At 33.4% G+C, this 19,816-nt stretch overlaps 1 protein-coding gene across 1 annotated transcript in view; it reads right to left on the bottom strand.

Moving 5' to 3' along the window:
- Positions 1–3,994: 3,994 nt before the first annotated feature.
- The window catches only part of LOC149796095 (beta-galactosidase-1-like protein 2), a 222,225-nt gene continuing 206,403 nt past the window's right edge, over positions 3,995–19,816 (bottom strand). The window contains exon 19 of the mRNA XM_089966017.1: positions 3,995–10,754. Coding sequence (XP_089822143.1) covers positions 10,671–10,754 — 84 coding nt within the window. The 3' untranslated portion in view covers positions 3,995–10,670. The remainder of the gene's footprint in view (positions 10,755–19,816) is intronic.

Raw genomic sequence — 19,816 nt, 5'->3', positions numbered from 1 at the left:
ATGTTAAGGGCTTATAAATACAAATATGACAATGAAATACAGAACTTTATAACCATGTATGATGTGCAAATTGTGTGAATCTTGGTATAAAATGGCATATGATTTGTATGGATTGATACATGAATTTGAAAATTTAAGTTCAGTAAGAAAATACAACCTGAGAAAAATGAATATAACAATATTGTTTGGCAGAAAAAGGTACTGCAAGATAAACTTTTGCAAACTGTATTATGTTGTTCTTCTCTTATGAAAATGTTATTTGATATTTTATTGACAGTATACCTAAAAGATCAGCTTTTAATGAAGAGAATGAAATGTTTATTGAACTATTGGAATGAAAATTGAATTTTTTTTATTGCTCAATATCCAGACACAGACTAAGCACTGACATATTTTAATGGTGGCTGATGTGACATGTATAATGTAATTCCTTCAGAGGAGGTATCTTTTATTTTGAGGAAGGAAGATTACAATGAATATTTAAACTTTTTCAATAAAACTCTGACAAGGTAAATAACTTTGAAATATTTTAGATGTACTGGTAGATCATTTTATAGTCTAATGTGTATTTTTTCCCCTAAAAAATAAAATTTTGTGCTTGGAATTAGATATGAATCAGAGCATTTTAAATATGTGAACTTTAAGCCATTGTGATGAAATGTGAACTGACCTTGTCACTGTAATAATACATTTTCATTTCTATGAGAATTTAATAGTTATAATGATCTACTTTCCTTTAATATATTTTCTGGTCATGATAAAATGTGAACTGACTGCAGTCCCAATGATGATTCATTTTCCACTGTGTGAAGAGACGTTTTTAGTCATAATGATGGTTCACTTTCCACTAATATGTGAACTGACCTTCAGTTATCTTGATGATTCATTTTTCAACAGTTAAAAAGTACATTCTTTCCATTTATTACTGTCAATGTTAATGACACCATCAATAAAATTGCAAATACGTATAACGATTTAACTAAAACCTGTGAAATGTAATACCCTTGGGCCTCATATACTTATCTTCCAACAAAGTGAGTTGAGCAAAAGCGTATGTCATTTATAAATTTAGAATATATACTGAAGCTCAATAGAAAATTGGAATTCTTACTGTATTCTGAAATATAACTTTACAATACTGGGTAAAATGAAGCAGTAACAATAAAAAAATAAATTTCATGTTATGTATATTTGATTTAATTATATCTGATTTAATATATATATTTATTTCAATTTAATTGTCAGTTTTAAATTTTTGTATTTTTCATTACAAGATATTGTAATATAAATTTATTCACAAGAAATGGTACTTTTTTCTGAAAATAGTTTGACCTTTACTGTTAGTTTATAAACACCAGGCGTTGATCTAAATCCTGACCTTGTTTCAAAATTTGTAGCAACCATTGTAAACAAGTTCTATTTTATTTTAAAATGATTGGTTGTTTTTGAGGTCAGGATGGGACTTTGTCTTTAAGATACAAATAATTTTTTATTTTTTTATTTCTTTTGAGTAAAATGATTGGTTTTCGTCAGGGTCACACTGGGTAGATGTGATCTTTAACAAGTATTTAGCTTCTATAAACCTTCAAGTAGATGATCATGTGACCTCTTGTTTGCGTTTAGAATATGGTATAACCCATGTTTTGGAGAATTAATCTCAGTTTCAGCTGGGCTTTTTCATACACTAGAAGTTGTACGTTGTGCTGTCTGGAGTTATTTCAAATTACTTGGATTCAAAAGGATTAATTCTGTTATTTTTCTGGTAAATACATGTGCTCATGTGAGATTCTTAATCAAAGACAGTTCTTAAAAGAAATTTATTCAGCTCTCAGAAACCAGAGTGATAATTCTTTAATTCTTGTTACTAGAAGGAACTGTAGAATTCAACATTACAGATTTCACCATACGTCATCTTCCATCTTGGATTCTTTGTCGGGATTCGAACTATCAGTAAAACATTTTGTTTTTAGGACTACTGAAATTTTGTTCTTGGATTATTTTTGGATTCGACTCTATAAGTTCATTTTTTTTCTTCTTCATTTTTACAGACTTTTTCCAAGGAAATACATTATTCTGTTTTTTCAAAGCTTGTTGTTTTCACTCTTTCTTGTGTTACTGTTTATTCAAGCCTAAACACGTGACATAAGATCCAAAGTAATTTAATGAAAACACAGACAAACAATGTATGGAGAATTGTCAAGTACAGCAAGCAAATTATGAAATAAGACATACCAAAGCAGCATTTCAAAAAGCTGTATCATCACTTAGTTGTCTATTCCATAACAGGTTGTGCCAATCTACAATCAATGAAAACTGGAAAGTGGGGCTCAGACGGTTTGTTAATTGAGATGTTAAGCACATTGTGGCAGACATGACTCCAATATTAACCCATTTAATACTGTGTTTCAATCTGGCAACTTTCCACTTACACAGGGAGACAGTATTATTTGACTAATACGCCATTATGGTTGCTGTATTAATGATCCCAGTAATAATCAAAACATTTTACTCACTGATGTGCTCGAGAAGGTATTCACCACCATCACAAAAATCATTGACAGCATAATTAACTAATGGAGGTTACCTTTGAAACTAGTTTTCAAAAGAGGTACTCACCATATGACATGTTTGTTCTTTAATGTCTGATGCATACATATTAAGTAGTTATTTTCTTTTTATCAATTTTTCCAAGGTATATGACATTTCACCCAAAACTTATTAAATGCCCAGTGGAGATGGGTACAGATGAAAAGTTGCTGTATTTCATATCATCTATGCAAAATAGTCTTTGTGCATGTGTTCGAAATTTATCACTAGTATACAAACTTTGTTCTTTGTAACATAGCAACCAAACAAAATTGTTTTCTAAGCTTATTTTGATTACCAAAATTAAAATAGAAGTATAGACATGAAATTTCACCTCACAAACATGATGTTTTTGCCATACTGTGTGCTGATAATGCTATGAATTGTACCAATACTTTGATAAATCTACAAGTTCAAATTCAGATTGTCGAGAATATTTTAATAAAACGCAAAAGAAAATTAATTTTGATAAAGATAAAATTGCTGTTTCTAGAAATGCAAGCTAAGAAACAATAAATAGTATTACTTTCAAGATCAGAAATTTGAAATGGTTTATCAATATGTGGCTTCTTTTTACTCCCCAACTCATCTGAAATATTTTGCATGAACAGCATTCAAAATGAGTTAAATCATTGGAGTAAAATTGTACCTCTCTTTTTTAAACTTTAAATTATTCCACATTATGGCCTCTCCCATTTTGTTATATGGTACAACTAAAGGGTTATGAATATTCACACCCTATAAAAAATGTCACTAACACATATGTTCCAATTATTTAAAATTAGTGCAATACATGGTTTATGTCTTTTGTAGTGATAAATGTGGCTGATGTCCTCTCTGTATCCAATACTGTACAGAATGTAAAATCCATCAGATGAACAATGATAGCTACCCTATGCAATCTGACAAAATTTTAATGAAAACTGATCAAGCTGGTCAAGTTTATACGGGTCTAGATAAATATAGATCTGGACTAAGGTCATAATTACATCTGGTTCAGTACCATAAATATAGTCCCAGTCTATTTCGTCTTGTATCCTTTTGGTGGTAATACAAGAGTTAAATTGAATAATTCTTGGTATTGATTTAAAGGTAATTATTTATTCTTTAGAATGTGAGCATTATGGTGTGATTGTCTCTGTGCATTTTGGTGACAGTGCACAGTGAGAAATGAGGCACTGATGCTGATCTAGAAGTGAAATCTGTGACCCACTGTATGTTGTTATGTTTAGGGTCTATGTTCTCAAAGAAAATGTCAGATAATCTATGACAAGAACTTCACCATGACTTCGTCTTTGAAGATACATTAGATTATCATGTGATATATAAGAATTTGGACACAGTGGAAAGTCCAGTACTAAGAAATAAATGTAGAGACTGTACAGGAAAAATAACAGCAAAGCCAATCTAGCAAGACATAAGTGATGAAAACAATTTTATTTTCTCCCATTTCAAAAATGTTTACAAAATTACTTTTCACAATAATGGGTTTCAGACATTGTAAGATACCTTATTATACGCTAATTTTTTTTCTCCGTTAACTTTACATTGTCAGACTCTCTTGGAGTATTTTACTATACTGCACCCATGTGCACTTCATACTGCACTCACGTGTGCCCAATAGTGTATTAGGAACTACTCTGTAAACAAATCATGTACACTTATGTAGTGGATGCTTTACCTTTTGGTGAATTAAATTTGTTTCTGAATTAACTAAAGCAGATGTTTCGTGGACTGCCACATACCAGCTGCTTTGCCAAATTGCCTGTTAACTTTTTTGATGCAATGTTTCGGATTTAGGCTAGAGACAGACGCCAGACAGGTCTGGGTCCCTACAAATAATATGCAAGTAACAAGGCATAAACGTGTCTTCTTTAGCTGGTAATAAGAATAGCAAAAAAATATTGTTTTACATCCTGAATTTCCTCAAAATGTACACTCTTAGTTCTGCAAATCCAAATTACATGAGCCATGTTATCTAACACTTGATTTCACATTTCGAAATTGTTCTGTAATTTTGAATACACTCCAAGTGCAAATACATCCTCCTTACTGCACTCAAAATAAAATAAACATTATATTCCATTTTTTTTAAAAATTACAATTAAAAGACTTCATATTTTTCCCACATTATGATTCCAAACATTCAGTGACAGAACAGAAACACCTTTGCAGACATCAACACCCTGTTCCCTTGCTGCTGAAATCAGATATACTTCATGTAGAACTGACACAGATATATCCAGTCATTATAATGAAACTTAGTAGAATCGACAAAAATAACAAAATCTATTCATTCCAGACTAAATGGAAAAGTTGTTGCAATGCACATTCATTCACAATATGACTCTAAATTTCAAGTAGACCAAAACACCATTTCTTTCAATCGTGATGTCTACCACGTGACTAAGTTCAAATTAATCTGGGCAGAGTTATGTGTGCATTAATAATGTTGTATAATGATGAATTTGCGCTTGTGTATTTAGTTAGGAATACGGCATAAATTTAGTTACTTTATTTTTTGTTGTTGTTGTTGTAGGATTTAACGCCATTTTTCAGCACAAGATAGGCTATACATGGCGGCCAGTATAACTGGTGGAGGAAGAACCCTGGAAAACCCAGGGAAGAACCACCGACCCACGAGAAGCTACTGGCATTTATTTTTTGTAGTGTATTTTTGTTCATATAATTAAGCCCTAGGTAGAATAAGAAAATGATCATATAATAAGAAGGTTACTGAATTTGAATGGGAAAATATGAACTCGGTTTGTTGGATGGATATACTGCACTCTCAAAGTCATGCAGTATTTCCATCCAAAAAACTTGAAACTTCATATTTTCCTATATAAATTCAGTAACCTATAATTAATACACATCTTCAAGTCTTATCACAATGTTGACTATTACTTGAATATTTGTTTTCTATTACAAGCAATTTCATGTTTGAGATGTTCTGCTCATAATTAAATAATTTAATCTGCAGACACAGTAAATCACATGTAAATGAACATATTTGTACCTTATGAGATACCTTACAAAGTTCTAAAAGTTCATTCAATCTTATATATTCCAATTCTAATCACGCCAGTATTAATGTGTTGTACTTCCACACCTTAGTTCTTCAAGGCAGCAGAATATAATTTAGTACTGAATATAATGACTTTTACTAATGTCAAATACTATAAAAATTGCCATTGTCATTGTTATAATCAAGATATTTCATTGAAATGAAACTGCAGATATATTTTCTGAACATGTAAATTCTCAGATACAGCAGCTGTCATAATAGTACATTTCCTGCACAATATATACTCAGACAGGTAGAAAAAAAACAAGCATTTTATGAATCCTGCAGTAAAATCACACACATGATGCTTTACAAAATATCATTATCAAATAATTTCATATTGTTTTAATAATATGACTGATTAAAACAATATTAAATACAAAGAATCAGAAAATAGCATGTGAGCAAACTTAGTATAGAAAGATACTAATAACGGAGAAATATGAAATCAAAAATGAAAAGTGTCTAAAGCTAAACAAAAACATGAAAACACTGAAATGTTCCAAAACATATATTATGTAAACAATGTATATTATGTAAGTAATCAAAACATGGAAATCCACCAAAACATACATTGTTACTTATATAACAACCAGACATTTGTTGATTCCCTTAGATAAGCTATAATCTAGCATAACACTGTAATGTAATCAAAGAATTACTAATATACCACAAAATATACACACTTTACACCTGGTACACTCAATACAGTTTTGGAAAAATTCTTACTTTTGTGTTAACAGGTTTAACTTCAACAAAAAGACCAGTTACATGTGACATTACATTGTAAATTTAAGCACTTAAAGATAGATTTAGGAGAAAGGCTTGAATTAAACTGCAATTGTTTTCATACCACTTAATAAAAAAAAGATCGGCATTTCAATTCATAAAAAATACATTGTCATTATTCGAACAATGTCAAAATGGTCAAACAGGGATGAAATGCCTAAAATCTAAAGATTTCTTCTCATATTCCACCATCGGATGACCAGACATGATGTAATAAATCTAAAGAACAGTGGAGATAAATGTGACACATATCGAACATCAAATATATCATTAAGAAGATCATCATGTGTCAGAAAACCACAAGACTACCTAAAGGATTATGTGTGCAAAATAATGCAAAACCTTTAGAAGCCTTACCACATACACTGTGTTACATTATCATCAAATGGCAATTCAGTTTCACATGGTGAATTTGAAATCTACTATCAATTAAAACCTAGAACATTATTCGGACTAAACCGTGAAAACTGTAAACTTACTTTGCCCAGTTCTAAGTTTACCATTTTTAACAATTCCAGAAAATCAAGATGAAATTTAATAATAATCAGGAATTTCTATTGTGTGAATTCCTGTTGTTAGAATATGTATTATTATCATTATGACAAGTTCAAAACATACTGAACTGATTTTCAATTTAAAAACATAAATTTTAAGTCTGAAAGAAAAGGAGTGATGCAGTGTTTTAGAAGCAGTGCTAAATGGTAACAGACTTTCCCACTGCTGAGTCAGCAACTTAGAGACCAGAGATAAGGCTGATGTATATATGGTGCTAGATGTATGTCTGACAAACAAGTCATGTATGCCATATATAAACTTGTATGAAGTAAAAAGTCTTTTCCTCTCTCATTTACAAAACCCATACATACATACACACACACACACACACACACACACACACACACACACACATACATACATACATACATACATACATATTACCATTGGCCTTACTGAATGAGATTAGCAATAAAATCAAGGGAGTACTACAGAAGAACTTCAATTATTTGGTACCTGACTAACCGTCAGTCTCTGTTAACTGTCAGGGCATTTTACATCAGTATATTAAAAACAGGTACATGTACAGATGTAGATATTACGATTTTTTGATGACCCAGTCCATTGTATAATACTTTTAATGTACATATTCTATTATGTTATTCTATTATCCGTCTATTCTCATATCCGTCATGGTCTAAGTCCCACACCCTGATGGATAATTGAAGTTCTACTGTATATGCATTCTTCGCCAACACATATTAACTGTTCATTTGACACAGTAGAAAATCTATAGAAAATTTCTGAAAAGTTTTAGGTATGACTTGAAATTCTGATCCTAATGCTCAAATAGCACCATTACTAAAACAGCCAGCCAGTTACGAAATCTCATTGGACACATATAATATGCTCCTTCTAGTGACAGAGAGAAGAACAATGGATAAGTTTGATATTGTGATATAATCTAATCTCCAGAGAAGTCAGTGAAATTTACACAGCTGGCCAAGGTAAAGTATTGATGTGACAATCATAAGGTACTGTGACTCATGCAAGTGCCAAATGCCATAGTTGTGTTATGAAGATAGATGCCTTATTTTCAATACATATAACCATATTTAAATACCATACATATGGGTATGTAAATTTGCATGTGCCCACAACACAGTATTTCCCAAATTGATAACAGAAAACAAGCAATGATTGACATAACAACATGCAAGATGGATCAAAAGATGGCTATTGAAGATAAAGTCCTCATAAACTTTCTACAGGATGGCTATCTATCTTGATGTATTTAGTCCAAACTGATGAAACCCTTCACATTTTTTCCCCAACAAAGTTATAATTTTGGTCACTTTGTATACCATATAACTGGTATTTTAACATGATATATTTTACTCATCTTTACACACAAAAAAAAAATAATTTACAAATGTGATAGTCCATTGTTTACTTGATTTCCACAGCCATAACATTTAACATGCACAGAAATAATAAATACAGGTAAGTGCTAGTTTGAAAAGTAATACAGCAGTAACATGAACAAAATATACAGTATATGCAGCATAAAAATGGCAACATTTTTCAACAAGATTCCTTCAAAGAGACTGACACCCTACTGGCATAACCCAATGTTGATATGACCCACCCATTAAAGAGGAGTAGTGATAACAAGATTTTCAAGATGGCTGCCATGGTGGCCATTCTCAATGTCAGACTGGCCCAATTTTCACTGATGGCAAACTAGATTTCTTAAGTCAGTTGGTCAAAATCCCATGTCAATATCACTTTTTTTTTAGGAGAAGCAGTGATCAAATCTGGCTAGCATGATGGTCGGATCAGTTTCAGTTTCATTTAGGATCAATTATACATCATAAGGTGTCTTTCTATGAGAACCCTGTGTCAGTTTGACAATTCATCCGAAAGTATTAATAACAACCTTCAACATGGCCACCAAGGTGGTCATAATGTATATAGATTGCCATCATATATATTTATGACAAACTAGACATAACAATAAGTCTTAAGTTTAAAAAAAAAACATCTTTATGATTTTCTGTGAAGGATTAGTGATAACAGGATTAGCAAGCTAAAGGTCAGATCATCTCTGCTTTCATTTAGACAAACCAGACATTGGAAGAAGTGTTCTAAAGAAAACACCTAGTTGATATGACTTTTCAATGAAAAGTACTGAAAAAAGATTTTCAAGATGACTACCATGGCAGCCATAACAGTTGTCAGATCAGCCCATTTTTATGTATGACTACCATGGCAGCCATAGCGATTGTCAGATCAGCCCACTTTCATGTATGACTACCATGGCAACCATACCTGGTGTCAGATCAGCCCATTTTCATGTATGACTACCAAGGCAGCCATACTGTGTGTCAGATCAGCCCATTTTCATGTACAATTACCATGGCAGCCATACCGGGTGTCAGATCAGCCCTTTTCATGTACGACTATCATGGCAGCCATACTGGGTGTCAGATCAGCCCATTTTCAAGTACGACTACCAAGGCAACCATAAAGGGTGTCAGATCAGCTCATTTTCATGTACAATTACAGCCATACTGGGTGTCAGATCAGCACATTTTCATGTATGACTACCATGGCAGCCATACCGGGTGTCAGATCAGCCCATTTTCATGTATGACTACCATGGCAGCAACACTGGATGTCTGATCAACCCATTTTCATGTATGACTACCATGGCAGCCATACTGTGTCAGATCAGCCCATTTTCATATATGACTACCAAGGCAACCATACCAGGTGTCAGATCAGCCCATTTTCATGTATGACTATACCAAGGCAACCATACCGGGTGTCAGGTCAGACCATTATCATGTATGACTACCATGGCAGCCATACCGGGTGTCAGATCAGCCCATTTTTATATATGACTATCCAGACAGTACATAAAGTCTTTAAATGAATACCTCATGTTGACATGATCATTTTAAAGGACATGTTCTGAAGTGATCATGAGATTTTTAAGAACTTGCAGCCATAAGGGATGTCTGATTGGCACCATTTTCATTTAGGTCCAACTACAAAGACTGGGAAGAAAGCACGTGCAAAGTTTATTGGTAATTTTTAATGTAGTTTAAGAGATGTAGTGATAACAATGTTGAATTTATTGATAGGCAGGCAAAAGATTGACAATGGACAACATTCCATTCCATTCCACAAGCTTTTCTAGTCTATGACCTGTAGTGCCAAAACTACCACGACAAAATGTCTTTTTAGGATACTTTCTCAGATTTACTTAAATGTATCTTGCCACTGCTGTTCATAAATTTTTTTATAATTTACTGATTAAAAAATTATTGTAGTGCAGTATACTAATGAATAGTACATAATCCGATAAAAGAAATCCATCTGAAAATGTATAACAAGTCCCTCTATATTCATATTAAAAGTGTTCAACAAATTCCTCTATATTTCTACAATGTCTAACAAATCTCTCCAGAAATAGTTAAAAAAATGTGTGACAAATCCTTCTATAATCCTACAAAAATTTCTAACAAATCCCTCTATAATCCTACAAATACTACAGATTCTTCCCCTCAACAATAATGACTTTTATGAATTTTTCTCAAACTTATACGGTCACCCTTTCAGTCAGACCAAAATAGAAGTCTGCATAATTGATGCTCTCACATATATAATCTCAAAGAAATCACATCTGTATCCTCTGGAATGTTACTAAAGGTCTGTAATGTTTAATTTATATCTCCTTTAACTTGCTCAGGATGGGTTCTGATTGGAATGTAATCTGTTTTCCAGGTACATGCTGCTCAAAGATCAAAATCTGAAAGAAATGAAACAAATTTATGACCCTTCATATTTTATGTATGTTAAGTGCGATCAATCTGACATATGACCCTTCCTGTCTTGTTCATGTCAAGTGTGATCAATCTGATATATGACCCTTCCTTCTTGTTCATGTCAAGTGTGATCAATCTGACATATGACCCTTCCTGTCTCGTTCATGTCAAGTGTGATCAATCTGATATATGACCCTTCCTGTCTTGTTCATGTCAAGTGTGATCAATCTGATATATGACCCTTCCCGTCTTGTTCATGTCAAGTGTGATCAATCTGACATCTGACCCTTCCTGTTTTGTTCATGTCAAGTGTGATCAATCTGACATATGACCCTTCCTCTCTTGTTCATGTCATGTGTGATCAATCTAACATATGACCCTTCCTCTCTTGTTCATGTCAAGTGTGATCAATCTAACATATGACCCTTCCTCTCTTGTTCATGTCAAGTGTGATCAATCTGACATATGACCCTTCCTGTCTTGTTCATGTCAAATGTGATCAATCTGACATATGACCCTTCCTGTCTTGTTCATGTCAAATGTGATCAATCTGACATATGACCCTTCCTGTCTTGTTCATGTCAAGTGTGATCAATCTGACATATGACCCTTCCTGTCTTGTTCATGTCAAATGTGATCAATCTGACATATGACCCTTCCTGTCTTGTTCATGTCAAGTGTGATCAATCTGACATATGACCCTTCCTGTTTTGTTCATGTCAAGTGTGATCAATCTAACATATGACCCTTCCTGTCTTGTTCATGTCAAGTGTGATCAATCTGATGTATGACCCTTCCTGTCTTGTTCATGTCAAGTCTGATCAATCTGATGTATGACCCTTCCTGTCTTGTTCATGTCAAGTCTGATCAATCTGATATGTGACCCTTCCTGTCTTGTTCATGTCAAGTCTGATCAATCTGATATGTGACCCTTCCTGTCTTGTTCATGTCAAGTGTGATCAATCTGACATATGACCCTTCCTGTTTTGTTCATGTTAAGTGTGATCAATCTGACATATGACCCTTCCTGTTTTGTTCATTTTAAGTGTGATCAATCTGACATATGACCCTTCCTGTCTTGTTCATGTCAAGTGTGATCAATCTGACATATGACCCTTCCTGTCTTGTTCATGTCAAGTGTGATCAATCTGACATATGACCCTTCCTGTCTTATATATGTTATGTGATCAATCCAACATGAAAGTGTGTGGTACAGATATGACAAATCTGAAAGGAAAACACAAGAGTTTGTTTATCAGTTTGAAAATGTAAAAGGAATGAAAGCAAATGTTTCCATGATTTAAACAGCATTCACACCAATGACCCCAAAGCAAAAATGAATTCAAATGACCATTTGCAAACTTGACCTGTTAGGTGCTGGATATATGGTACCTATAAGTATTTCATACATCTGTTTGGTCATGACATTTTCCCCAATAGTTTAAATGGTCTAAAGCCAGAAAGAACATGATAATAGAAATGCACAAGTTTATCTCCTGGATTTATCAAAAACCAACTGCCCAATGCTCAGTGCTAGAGACATTACATCACACCATGTGCTCTTTAACTATACTGCATGTGTCAGTACATGCCTGACTTTTACAACTACTATACTGTGTGTGTTAGTACATATCTGACCTTTACAACTATACTGTGTGTGTTTGTGTATCAGTACATATCTGAACTTCACAACCATACTGTGTGTGTTTGTGTATCAGTACATATCTGACCTTTACAACTATACTGTGTGTGTCAGTACATATCTGACCTTTACAACTATACTGTGTGTGTTTGTGTATCAGTACATAACTGAACTGTACAACTATACTGTGTGTGTTTGTGTATCAGTACATATCTGAACTTCGCAACTATACTGTGTGTGTTTGTGTATCAGTACATATCTGAACTTCACAACTATACTATGTGTGTTTGTGTATCAGTACATATCTGAACTGTACAACTATACTGTGTGTGTTTGTGTATCAGTACATATCTGAACTATACAACTATACTGTGTGTGTTTGTGTATCAGTACATATCTGAACTTGACAACTATACTGTGTGTTTGTGTATCAGTACTTATCTGAACTTTACAACTATACTGTGTGTTTGTGTATTAGTACATATCTGAACTTTTACAACTATACTCTGTGTGTTTGTGTATCAGTACATATCTGACCTTTACAACTATACTGTGTGTGTTTGTGTATCAGTACATATCTGAACTGTACAACTATACTGTGTGTGTTTGTGTATCAGTACATATCTGACCTTTACAACTATACTATGTGTGTTTGTGTCTCAGTACATATCTGAACTGTACAACTATACTGTGTGTGTTTGTGTATCAGTACATATCTGACCTTTACAACTATACTGTGTGTGTTTGTGTATCAGTACATATCTGACCTTTACAACTATACTGTATTTGTATATCAGTACATATCTGACCTTTACAACTATACTCTGTGTGTTTGTGTATCAGTACATATCTGACCTTTACAACTATACTGTGTGTGTTTGTGTATCAGTACATATCTGAACTGTACAACTATACTGTGTGTGTTTGTGTATCAGTACATATCTGAACTGTACAACTATACTGTGTGTGTTTGTGTATCAGTACATATCTGAACTGTACAACTATACTGTGTGTGTTTGTGTATCAGTACATATCTGAACTTTACAACTATACTGTGTGTGTTTGTGTATCAGTACATATCTGAACTGTACAACTATACTGTGTGTGTGTGTGTATCAGTACATATCTGAACTTTACAACTATACTCTGTGTGTCAGTACATATCTGACCTTTACAACTATACTGTGTGTTTGTGTCAGTATATATCTGACCTTTACAACTATACTGTGTGTGTTTGTGTATCAGTACATATCTGAACTGTACAACTATACTGTGTGTGTTTGTGTATCAGTACATATCTGAACTGTACAACTATACTGTGTGTGTTTGTGTATCAGTACATATCTGAACTGTACAACTATACTGTGTGTTTGTGTATCAGTACATATCTGAACTGTACAACTATACTGTGTGTGTTTGTGTATCAGTACATATCTGAACTGTACAACTATACTGTGTGTGTTTGTGTATCAGTACATATCTGAACTTTACAACTATACTGTGTGTGTTTGTGTATCAGTACATATCTGAACTTTACAACTATACTGTGTGTTTGTGTATCAGTACATATCTGAACTTTACAACTATACTGTGTGTGTTTGTGTATCAGTACATATCTGAACTTTACAACTATACTATGTGTGTTTGTGTATCAGTACATATCTGACCTTTACAACTATACTGTGTGTGTTTGTGTATCAGTACATATCTGACCTTTACAACTATACTGTGTGTGTCAGTACATATCTGACCTTTACAACTATACTGTGTGTGTCAGTACATATCTGAACTGTACAACTATACTGTGTGTGTTTGTGTATCAGTACATATCTGAACTGTACAACTATACTGTGTGTGTTTGTGTATCAGTACATATCTGAACTGTACAACTATACTGTGTGTGTTTGTGTATCAGTACATATCTGAACTTTACAACTATACTGTGTGTGTTTGTGTATCAGTACATATCTGAACTTTCAACTATACTGTGTGTTTGTGTATCAGTACATATCTGAACTTTACAACTATACTATGTGTGTTTGTGTCAGTACATATCTGAACTTTACAACTATACTGTGTGTTTGTGTATCAGTACATATCTGACCTTTACAACTATACTGTGTGTGTTTGTGTATCAGTACATATCTGACCTTTAAAACTATACTGTGTGTGTCAGTACATATCTGACCTTTACAACTATACTGTGTTTGTGTCAGTATATATCTGACCTTTACAACTATACTGTGTGTGTTTGTGTATCAGTACATATCTGATCTTTACAACTATACTGTGTGTGTCAGTACATATTTGACCTTTACAACTATACTGTGTGTTTGTGTCAGTATATATCTGACCTTTACAACTATACTGTGTGTGTTTGTGTATCAGTACATATCTGATCTTTACAACTATACTGTGTGTTTGTGTATCAGTACATATCTGACCTTTACAACTATACTGTGTGTGTTTGTGTATCAGTACATATCTGACCTTTACAACTATACTGTGTGTGTTTGTGTATCAGTACATATCTGATCTTTACAACTATACTGTGTGTGTTTGTGTATCAGTACATATCTGAACTTTACAACTATACTATGTGTGTTTGTGTATCAGTACATATCTGACCTTTACAACTATACTGTGTGTGTTTGTGTATCAGTACATATCTGATCTTTACAACTATACTGTGTGTGTCAGTACATATTTGACCTTTACAACTATACTGTGTGTTTGTGTCAGTATATATCTGACCTTTACAACTATACTGTGTGTTTGTGTATCAGTACATATCTGAACTTTACAACTATACTGTATGTGTTTGTGTATCAGTACATATCTGACCTTTACAACTATACTGTGTGTGTCAGTACATATCTGACCTTTACAACTATACTGTGTGTTTGTGTCAGTATATATCTGACCTTTACAACTATACTGTGTGTGTTTGTGTATCAGTACATATCTGAACTGTACAACTATACCGTGTGTGTTTGTGTATCAGTACATATCTGAACTGTACAACTATACTATGTGTGTTTGTGTATCAGTACATATCTGAACTGTACAACTATACTGTGTGTGTTTGTGTATCAGTACATATCTGACCTTTACAACTATACTGTGTGTGTTTGTGTATCAGTACATATCTGAACTTTACAACTATACTATGTGTGTTTGTGTATCAGTACATATCTGAACCTTACAACTATACTGTGTGTGTTTGTGTATCAGTACATATCTGAACTGTACAACTATACTGTGTGTGTTTGTGTATCAGTACATATCTGAACTTTACAACTATACTGTGTGTGTTTGTGTATCAGTACATATCTGACCTTTACAACTATGTGTGTGTGTGTATCAGTACATATCTGACCTTTACAACTATACTGCGTGTGTTTGTGTATCAGTACATATCTGACCTTTACAACTATACTCTGTGTGTGTATCAGTACATATCTGAACTTTACAACTATACTATGTGTGTTTGTGTATCAGTACATATCTGACCTTTACAACTATACTGTGTGTCAGTACATATCTGACCTTTACAACTATACTGTGTGTTTGTGTCAGTATATATCTGACCTTTACAACTATACTGTGTGTGTTTGTGTATCAGTACATATCTGATCTTTACAACTATACTGTGTGTCAGTACATATTTGACCTTTACAACTATACTGTGTGTTTGTGTCAGTATATATCTGACCTTTACAACTATACTGTGTGTGTTTGTGTATCAGTACATATCTGACCTTTACAACTATACTCTGTGTGTGTATCAGTACATATCTGAACTTTACAACTATACTATGTGTGTTTGTGTATCAGTACATATCTGACCTTTACAACTATACTGTGTGTCAGTACATATCTGACCTTTACAACTATACTGTGTGTTTGTGTCAGTATATATCTGAACTTTACAACTATACTGTATGTGTTTGTGTATCAGTACATATCTGACCTTTACAACTATACTCTGTGTCAGTACATATCTGACCTTTACAACTATACTGTGTGTTTGTGTCAGTATATATCTGACCTTTACAACTATACTGTGTGTGTTTGTGTATCAGTACTTATCTGAACTTTACAACTATACTGTGTGTTTGTGTATTAGTACATATCTGAACTTTTACAACTATACTCTGTGTGTTTGTGTATCAGTACATATCTGAACTTTACAACTATACTGTGTGTGTTTGTGTATCAGTACATATCTGACCTTTACAACTATACTGTGTGTGTTTGTGTATCAGTACATATCTGACCTTTACAACTATACTGTGTGTGTTTGTGTATCAGTACATATCTGAACTATACAACTATACTGTGTGTGTTTGTGTATCAGTACATATCTGACCTTTACAACTATACTGTGTGTGTGTGTGTATCAGTACATATCTGAACTGTACAACTATACCGTGTGTGTTTGTGTATCAGTACATATCTGAACTGTACAACTATACTATGTGTGTTTGTGTATCAGTACATATCTGAACTGTACAACTATACTGTGTGTTTGTGTATCAGTACATATCTGACCTTTACAACTATACTGTGTGTGTTTGTGTATCAGTACATATCTGAACTTTACAACTATACTATGTGTGTTTGTGTATCAGTACATATCTGAACTGTACAACTATACTGTGTGTGTTTGTGTATCAGTACATATCTGAACTTTACAACTATACTGTATGTGTTTGTGTATCAGTACATATCTGACCTTTACAACTATACTGTGTGTGTCAGTACATATCTGAACTTTACAACTATACTGTGTGTTTGTGTATCAGTACATATCTGAACTTTTACAACTATACTCTGTGTGTTTGTGTATCAGTACATATCTGACCTTTACAACTATACTGTGTGTGTTTGTGTATCAGTACATATCTGACCTTTACAACTATACTGTGTGTGTTTGTGTATCAGTACATATCTGAACTATACAACTATACTGTGTGTGTTTGTGTATCAGCACATATCTGAACTTTACAACTATACTGTGTGTGTTTGTGTATCAGTACATATCTGAACTGTACAACTATACCGTGTGTGTTTGTGTATCAGTACATATCTGAACTGTACAACTATACTGTGTGTGTTTGTGTATCAGTACATATCTGACCTTTACAACTATACTGTGTGTGTTTGTGTATCAGTACATATCTGAATTTTACAACTATACTATGTGTGTTTGTGTATCAGTACATATCTGAACTGTACAACTATACCGTGTGTGTTTGTGTATCAGTACATATCTGAACTTTACAACTATACTGTGTGTGTTTGTGTATCAGTACATATCTGACCTTTACAACTATGTGTGTGTGTGTATCAGTACATATCTGACCTTTACAACTATACTGTGTGTGTTTGTGTATCAGTACATATCTGACCTTTACAACTATACTCTGTGTGTGTATCAGTACATATCTGAACTTTACAACTATATTGTGTGTGTTTGTGTATCAGTACATATCTGACCTTTACAACTATACTGTGTGTGTTTGCGTATCAGTACATATCTGAACTTTACAACTATACTGTGCGTGTTTGTGTATCAGTACATATCTGAACTTTCCAACTATACTGTGTATGTTTGTGTATCAGTACATATCTGAACTGTACAACTATACTGTGTGTGTTTGTGTATCAGTACATATCTGAACTGTACAACTATACTGTGTGTGTTTGTGTATCAGTACATATCTGAACTTTACAACTATACTGTGTGTGTTTGTGTATCAGTACATATCTGAACTTTACAACTATACTGTGTGTTTGTGTATCAGTACATATCTGAACTTTACAACTATACTGTGTGTGTTTGTGTATCAGTACATATCTGAACTTTACAACTATACTATGTGTGTTTGTGTATCAGTACATATCTGAACTGTACAACTATACCGTGTGTGTTTGTGTATCAGTACATATCTGAACTTTACAACTATACTGTGTGTGTTTGTGTATCAGTACATATCTGACCTTTACAACTATGTGTGTGTGTGTATCAGTACATATCTGACCTTTACAACTATACTGTGTGTGTTTGTGTATCAGTACATATCTGACCTTTACAACTATACTCTGTGTGTGTATCAGTACATATCTGAACTTTACAACTATACTGTGTGTGTTTGTGTATCAGTACATATCTGACCTTTACAACTATACTGTGTGTGTTTGTGTATCAGTACATATCTGACCTTTACAACTATACTGTGTGTGTTTGTGTATCAGTACATATCTGAACTATACAACTATACTGTGTGTGTTTGTGTATCAGTACATATCTGACCTTTACAACTATACTGTGTGTGTGTGTGTATCAGTACATATCTGAACTGTACAACTATACCGTGTGTGTTTGTGTATCAGTACATATCTGAACTGTACAACTATACTATGTGTGTTTGTGTATCAGTACATATCTGAACTGTACAACTATACTGTGTGTGTTTGTGTATCAGTACATATCTGAACTTTACAACTATACTGTATGTGTTTGTGTATCAGTACATATCTGACCTTTACAACTATACTGTGTGTGTCAGTACATATCTGAACTTTACAACTATACTGTGTGTTTGTGTATCAGTACATATCTGAACTTTTACAACTATACTCTGTGTGTTTGTGTATCAGTACATATCTGACCTTTACAACTATACTGTGTGTGTTTGTGTATCAGTACATATCTGACCTTTACAACTATACTGTGTGTGTTTGTGTATCAGTACATATCTGAACTATACAACTATACTGTGTGTGTTTGTGTATCAGCACATATCTGAACTTTACAACTATACTGTGTGTGTTTGTGTATCAGTACATATCTGAACTGTACAACTATACCGTGTGTGTTTGTGTATCAGTACATATCTGAACTGTACAACTATACTGTGTGTGTTTGTGTATCAGTACATATCTGACCTTTACAACTATACTGTGTGTGTTTGTGTATCAGTACATATCTGAACTTTACAACTATACTATGTGTGTTTGTGTATCAGTACATATCTGAACTGTACAACTATACCGTGTGTGTTTGTGTATCAGTACATATCTGAACTTTACAACTATACTGTGTGTGTTTGTGTATCAGTACATATCTGACCTTTACAACTATGTGTGTGTGTGTATCAGTACATATCTGACCTTTACAACTATACTGTGTGTGTTTGTGTATCAGTACATATCTGACCTTTACAACTATACTCTGTGTGTGTATCAGTACATATCTGAACTTTACAACTATATTGTGTGTGTTTGTGTATCAGTACATATCTGACCTTTACAACTATACTGTGTGTGTTTGCGTATCAGTACATATCTGAACTTTACAACTATACTGTGCGTGTTTGTGTATCAGTACATATCTGA

This window comes from Sinohyriopsis cumingii, chromosome 7 (assembly GCF_028554795.1).
Source record: "Sinohyriopsis cumingii isolate HCF-2022 chromosome 7, ASM2855479v2, whole genome shotgun sequence".
In the NCBI taxonomy this organism is placed as follows: domain Eukaryota; kingdom Metazoa; phylum Mollusca; class Bivalvia; order Unionida; family Unionidae; genus Sinohyriopsis; species Sinohyriopsis cumingii.
Note: the sequence above shows the minus strand (reverse complement) of the source record. Positions and strands in the feature narration are given on the sequence as shown.